Source organism: Phaethon lepturus, unplaced genomic scaffold (genome assembly GCF_000687285.1).
Source record: "Phaethon lepturus isolate BGI_N335 unplaced genomic scaffold, ASM68728v1 scaffold11179, whole genome shotgun sequence".
Lineage (NCBI taxonomy): Eukaryota > Metazoa > Chordata > Aves > Phaethontiformes > Phaethontidae > Phaethon > Phaethon lepturus.
Genome location: NW_010565562.1, coordinates 102,807 through 110,248, shown reverse-complemented (window position 1 = coordinate 110,248; position 7,442 = coordinate 102,807). Strand labels below are relative to the sequence as shown.

The window sequence follows — 7,442 nt, the reverse complement described above, 5'->3', positions numbered from 1 at the left end:
ATACCTTTAAGAACAATCACATTGTTTTCTCTCCTGAAGCACTCCGAGTCATTGATTTACTCGCACAGGAACTTTCTGTGTGTGTGTCAGGGCTGTCGCTTACTCCAGTGTCCAGCTTGTAAATGAGAAAAACTGTGTTTAACTCTCTTCAGAGAAGTGTTTCACTGAGTTTCCTGAAAATCATTGCATCTGCCATGCTAATTTGTTATTCTTCCAGCTTAAATAACTGATGTAAGCTTCAGAATTGTGTACATTTCAAATAACGTCTTGTACTGTTCATGGAAAAGGAGGGGGGGCATATTTTAGAGGTTTACATGGTTTCCCCTTTCTAAATTTATATTTGTGTCACACTAACTTTAGTATGTTTCTAATCTGTTTATCAGCTGTGCCAGCCTAGGTTCTTGTTTACACTGGGGCATACCTAGGAATAGATGTAGAATTGGATTGCTGAAAGTGATGTCAGTGTGGTAAAGAGGTTTCTGAGAAATGAATTAATTTATCTAGACATGAAACAGATCAAAATATATGTGACCTTCTGTGGGCTCTCAAAGAACCTGAAACCAGAAGAACGTATAAATATGCCTATGCACAAAACCACAATGGTTTACCTATTGCCCTCCTAAATAAAAAACTATGTGTGCATCTGCTTTTACTTTGGGCCTGTCTCTGTTACGGAATCTCTGCTGTCTTTAACGGAAGGTATTAGCGACCAGAAGTGTTCGTTTCTGGATTTGGATTTTCTTTTTTATTACAGCAGCTTTACACTGAGAGCAAAGACTGGCCCATGGATGAGCTGTTCCAAATAGAAATGGTACCCATGAATGCTTCAGGAAAGGTGCAATAGTGTTAAGCCACCTAAAAATTACAAACAGGAGAAAGCTGTTCGGGACACGATGGCTTTCCCTGTCCCTGCAGCCATCACTGGGGTCTGTGATGTGCTGTCCTGGGCTGGCCGGGCGCTGCTGGCCCCAAACCTGCAGCATGAGCAAGTCCGTAGGCCAGCCGCTGTTGTGGTGGGAGAGTCTCTGGCTCCGGTTTGGAAAGAAAACACCAACTTTGGAATGGTCTCAGGGATGTTCAAAGCCACACCAGATGCTTCATCAGGCAGTGAATTAGGGATAAGTAGCACAGCATTTTTGCTGTTTTGTTTATAATTTATATATAAAATATATTGTTTATATTTTGTTTATATTTGCAGGTTTTGTTTATATTTTAAGAATTCATTTGTGAATGTGTAACCTGATGGATGGGTAGGTATTTAAAGCTACGGTATACAGCTCCAGGTAATCTTAATGTAGGCAATCTTTGCCTCCTGTGGCAAAACAGGCAACTCCTTAGAGCCAGTGGCGGCCAGCTCTTTTTGCTTTTGATTTGTTTCTTAAACAGTTTCTGTGGAGTTTAGGCATCTGCAGAGGAAGATGCTGGTCCCAAGGCTCTGATTAAACAGGCCACCACACAGTCTGTCGTTGCTGGACTTGTTCCTGCTGCTCTTGGAGTGGTTGAGAAAGGACGCCCAGAATTCGAAGGAGACAAAGTATGATTACAGGTCCTGGTTTAGGCAAAGAAAACTGAAATAAGAAAACCGCAAACTTTCTCTGTTGTTTTGGGTTTGTTTTTTTTTCTCCTTTCTTGGGGATTTTAGTCAGCACATGTACCAGGCATTTCTTCTCCTTTGAACAGATCTAATCTCCTGGGTAATAACAACTATTTATGGAACAACAGGATACCGAACAGTTTATAAAGGCTAGGTTTGTTTACTTCTGCTCTGTGACTGCTCATTTCACATAGGGGTTTCCTCATCTGTCAAGGGTGAAGAAACTTGGCTGAGTAGGCACATCTGTAAAGAAGTAGTTGGCCTTGCTCTGCCATGGTGTCCTGGCAGAACTGTCCTGCTTAGCCAGGAAAAATTTTCCACCTGTGCTCAGTAAGGAAGGTATTTTAGCAGGAAAGTAGTTGTCTCTCATTTTCTAAGAGGAAAGGAGGAATTGTTCTGTTTCAGTCCTCCCAGGTCTGGCACCTGCTGCTCATGGGGGGTGTGGGTTTGAAGTGCCAATCTCCTCTGTCTCCTCTCTGAGAAGCAGATTCTTCATGCTTTGGTTATTATTAGGCATTATTAGGATTTGCTGTAACTGGGGGACACCTAAACCATGTCCAGACAGGAGATGAGAGGATATAGGGCTAATAGTTTGGGTGTTTTTTTCTCTTTGTATTAATAGGACTTGGTTTCCAGTGTTTTACTCTCTCTTGTGGGTTGTTGGACAGAAAACACACAGGGGAAGCAGCACTTCATTCTGCATAATTAGCTGCCAGACATTGCATCCTCTGAGGAGGAGGGAACAGTGATGGTTCCAGGCCATCCAGGAGGAAGAGAAGAGAAATCCTGTGAAATAAGCCATGTCTGGAGTGCTCTAGATACAGAATAATTCACCTAGAAATTCAGAGCTGTGTGAGATTTGCAGTGCTGGCTGTTGCACGTTCTTTCTCCGTCTGAACAGTGGCTGTGCGATGATGAACTGCTGAGGTGTTTTGACAGATGCCAGTCAGAAGGATGTTTTTGACAGGGTGGTTTTTTTTGTAATCATTAATGTCACTCTAAGCAGTTGTTTGTGTTTCTACATGTTTGTTTTTATTCATCTTCTATTTGTTTCCCTTTCACAGCAGTGCCCAGCCTACCATAATGAGATCCAGGAAGCTGAAATCAGTCTCAATTAGTGAAGCTACTGTAAATATTTTCACTGACAGCACTGTCTTTATTCAGTTAAGATCTCAAAATATTTGAATGTTGTTTTATGATAAACAGTTAGAAGATCCAGTAATTCAAATAAAGTGATACCAGGAGGGCAGTTTATTCTGAGATAATCCTGTCTTTAGCTAATCTAAAGAAATTGTGCTCTCTGAAGATGCGAGAACGCCAATAAAAGGCAGAGGAGAGGTGAGAAGCATGAGAGGAAATGGAAGAGGAAAAGGTTCCCACAGACAAAATAATTTATTACTAGATCTAACTTTAATTAACAAAGTTGCCTGGCCTGTCTGGAAGTGCACAAGGCATTGTTGCCGGCAGTTGATAAACTGAGTAATGAGTTGCCAGTATCTGGAGAGTGTGAAGCAGCCATCACTGGCGAGACCTTCTGCCTTGGTAGGGGAGATGACCCATAAGTATCGAAGACATCTGGCCTAGGAAGAGCCCTTAACAGCTTGTTTGCAATGACCCCTCTGTGGCTGTTAAGGAGTAAAAAATTAAGTGAAAAAGTCAGTGTTAAGTACCGAGGCACTTAGGGTTTTTCTAGAGCTGTAGGAATCTCTCCCTTCTGCAAGTTATATTTTTAGCGTGGCACTGGCTTTCAGCTGGTACTGAGTTTTCTTCCTAATACTTAAGACCTGACATGTCAGCCTGTCTAAAAAGTTAGACACGCAAGAGTGGACGTTTCCAAGCTTGTCCCAGTTTGCAGATGTAGAGAGGGTTTCTCTGCTACATTTTGTTTCAGTTTTGCAGTTTTTTGTAAATTACAATGCACCTTCTGCGTGTCAAACCAGTGAACAAAACTAAAAAAACCCTCTCAATTTCTCTAGCAAATCACAGTTTAAATTCTTGATCAGTAGTTTGGAAATATCTATAAAAGCATAAAATTAACCAAATGCAAACTTCTGAATATACCTGGCATCTATCTCTTAATTTCATCAGCTGCTAGAAGATTTTAGAGGCGTGTCTTGACTGCAGAAGCCGAGTGTCAACTCTACAATCCTCTGACTCCATAAGGCTGCTTTTTTCAGCAGTCTTAGGGAAGAAGACGCTTGTTCCCTGTCTCCACCTTCCAGGGTTTTCTCCATGCCGCAGCCCTGGGCTGGTTTCTCTCTCGTGCAAGAGGATCACTTCCTCCCTTCTCCGCTGTTTGTCCTCGGAGCTCTCCTCCTTGGCTCCCTCTGCCTTTCTGTGTGGATGGAGTGCACAGATTGTGTAGGATGTGGCCCTCCTTTAGTCCTCTTGGGCTACATCTCTGTTTACTTTTTTTATAAATAAAATAGTAACCTTTTTAGTAACAGCATTTTTAAGTCTTCTACAGCACTTTGTAAATCCTGTATCAGGAAGTGTGTTTAATGTGCATACGTCCTAGTGGTACGGCTTCCTAGCTGAGCTTAGCTGTCTGTAGACTTCCCAAAGCACTGTAATGGTACAGATAAGAACTTGAGATGAGTCTCTCAACTTTTTGGTGAGTTTTGGATCTCCAGCTATCCCATTTTGAAACAGCTTGTTCTAGATAACCATGTGCCTACCCTAACCTTAGGTCGAAAACAATGTAAGAGGGCCTAAAAAAGCTGAAAGTCACTTCCAGTCTTGAAATCCCTAGAAGTTGAAGATGGCAGGACTAAGTGTGTTAGAAGGTGAAGTAACTGAATCGTGGGTATGTGGCACGGACGTTTAAATTTGAGTACAGGCATTTTAGCGGAGTGGTGGTGAAAAGAGCCAGGAGAGGATTATGTCATGAGGCATAGATTAGATTTAGGGTTTATGTTTGTTTATTCACGTGTACATTCTATATTTCTTCCTTTGTATCTAAAAACCTGACTTGTAAATCTGTGAAATTTGATATCAAATTCTCTAGTTTTAGGAAGCAAGGAGGAATGGGATGGAACGGGCAGACTTGGAGGCAGCAGATAAGTGTACTGGTGGTCCAGAGGGTTCTGGCTCTCTGGGGCACTTTAAGGGAGCACGAGGGCTAGGGAGAGAGTACTTTGGTGATTTGCCTCCCAGGCCCTGGAAGCTCTCACGGTTCCCTCTGCCGGGTACAAACTGGTGGGCTTCCAGTAAGGGTCGCTCAGGAAAAGACCCCACGGTTCACATCACCCCTGGAGCATGACAGCCACCTTTACTGTGCTGAAATGAAATGAGCTAATTTGTTTTCCAGCAGACTAATTGCTCGTGGTTTATTATAGAGACTATTTGGTGCCCTGTTCTGAAGACTGTTTGTTCCGGACAGCATGTTTTAGAATATGTTTGTATGTGCTGGCAAATTTTTCAGGTTTTTTCTTTTTTTTTTTTAAAAAGGTCACCTTGGGTTTAGGAAAGTTTAAAGAGCTGCAGCAGCTAAATAGATACAAGAAATTCAAACAAATCCTGAAGGTGGTTGGACTGTGGAATTCTTTTCAGCTTTTCAGTCTGAACTTCCTTAAATTTGCCAAATTACTGAACTGACTCATTTACATCTGTATTCTAAGGCCTTTCTGGCTTTATTGCCTACAGCTGCCTTAGAACTTTCCAGGTTTTCTTAAATTACAGTATTTCATTAAAATTATCCTTGTAGTATTACCTTAGTTTCTTCATACTGTGTCATGTTGTTCTGACCTAAACCTGTTTCTCAAATTCGGAGCTAATATAACTACTGCCATTGTGTAGTTCCCTCTGTGTGTGAGATTTCTGTTGCTTTTCCCTCATCTGTCTAAATGAATGACAGACGTTTTTGCATAGGCTGGTCAGTGGTTTTATGCTGCATAGGACAATAGGACCTCAGCTTTGGTCCTCAGGCTCTGCTGTGATTAACGTTGTGAGTAACATTCCTGGAGGCTACTGGATTTCTTTTGCTGGCAAAAGATTATTCTGCCCTTTCTGTGTCGAGTCTTTCTGCCTGTTCGGCAGTCCTGCGTGCTGTCCGCTGGGTAGTGCCGGGGTTACGAGCCACTGCCTTATCTGTCCTTTTCCTTCCCTGGTAAAAGCTTCTATTTGTCCTGTAGACCACCCTGTCTCCCACTATACTGTGAAACTATAGCGTGATGGTACAAGTGTGAAAACACTTGTCAGCTCATTCTAGTGAACCGCTGTTCGTGATTTCTGTTACTTTCTGCCTCTGAACCTGTAGGAACTGTTTGGCAGCTGGATGATAATGATCTTACTTTAACATTTGATGTGGTGCCATGTTTTTTGTGTTTGGAATGTACATTGGAAACAGCAGAAATGAGTTTTGGCTGGAACTTCACTGCAATCTTGCAGGCAGTAAATAACAAAGACTTTAACAGGAAAAGAGAACCCAAACACTTTGTGTTCTGGGTTGGCTTGTATGAATCAGCAAGTCCTGCATCTGTGTTGCTAAATAACAAGACTCGATTGCTAAATGTAACCCAAATAGTATACCCATGTAGAGGCATAACCCATGGGATTCTGCTCCAAACTTGATGTACAAAAAATAATCAAGCTGCCTCCTCTTCACATAGCTGAGCCCTGAGCTGGGACTTTCTCTTTTTAGTATTATTACAGTAATGTGCTGCTTTCTCCTCTTGTTTACACTTGTATTGCTCCTTTTAGTCTCTGTAAAACTGCTGTTAACTTCATCCTCCTCATTTGTCATATTTTCAGCGACCAGATCTGCTTCCTTTCACTAACTCTCTTTTCCACTCTATTAAATTCGGGCTTATTGGCCTCAGCAGGACTCTGCGGACAGTTACTGCCAACCACTTAACTGTTAGCTGAGTTAAATGTAAAATCTTTTTGTCTTTCCAAGCAAATCTGGGAACATTCTGACAGCTCATACAAGCTGTTTGCAAGCCTGTAGTGGATTTAATTGCAGAGATACATTATTAGATGATACTTTCCTGTAAAATATCCAGAATTATTTAATCCTTGTATCTGGGTACCTGAGACTAGGGAGAAAAACAAGATGAGGCAGAAGAGAGCTCATCTGTCTGGCAGAAGGAAAATAAACTCGATTTGAATTGCATACTCCTCCTCTGCCAGATGTTGCCACAATCTACCCTGCGACTTTGAATGTGGTAAGTCTGAGGCGCATGTTATATAGCGCATACACTAGGCATGAAATGGTGGAGATTAACTGTCCTTTGGAAGGAGGAGCAGCTCATCTGTGGCACTTGTGCCAGAGCTCGTAGGCCTCATGGGTAGCTTTATTCTCTCTGACATGGCTCTACTGCTTTTGGGACCAAGCTCTTACCTCAGCGTAGCATGCTGCTGTGCCTGCGTGCCAGGTTGTCTTGGCAGTAGCTTCAGGTCCTTGCACAACATTGTGTTACATAATGTGGATGTGCTGTAAGGTCTCTGACCTCAAGGTAGGTTAGAGCATCCGTCGGTTTTTATGTTATATTTCTCAGTTGTGGTCATTAATTGGAGGGAGGTGGAGTCTATCTAATACATTGTGACCATCCTCAAGGACAACTCTGTGCTTTGCAGAAGAGTAAAACCACATTTTATTAATGAATAACAGAAATGCACAACGATGATGGAAATCATTGTAAAGTGACCGTGGTACTAATATAATAGAGGCTATAAATGTTAAGGATCAGCCTCATGGGAAACTTCTAAACTCAAATCTTTTTCTGCCTTTGCTATTTCTTCTTACGATTTTCATTTACAGATGCTCTGAATTGTGCTCATGAGGAGGGAAGAGAAGCTCGCTCTTTGTTGTCTTTCATTTGCAGACAACTGGCAAAGCAAATTGGCC

The 7,442-nt window shown here is 42.0% G+C and overlaps 1 protein-coding gene across 1 annotated transcript in view; it reads left to right on the top strand.

The window, feature by feature from the left end:
• Positions 1-893: 893 nt before the first annotated feature.
• LOC104627116 (CMP-N-acetylneuraminate-beta-1,4-galactoside alpha-2,3-sialyltransferase-like) overlaps positions 894-7,442 on the top strand; it is a 102,775-nt gene continuing 96,226 nt past the window's right edge. Inside the window, exons 1-2 of the mRNA XM_010295223.1 lie at positions 894-1,034; positions 1,403-1,534. Coding sequence (XP_010293525.1) covers positions 894-1,034; positions 1,403-1,534 — 273 coding nt within the window. The remainder of the gene's footprint in view (positions 1,035-1,402; positions 1,535-7,442) is intronic.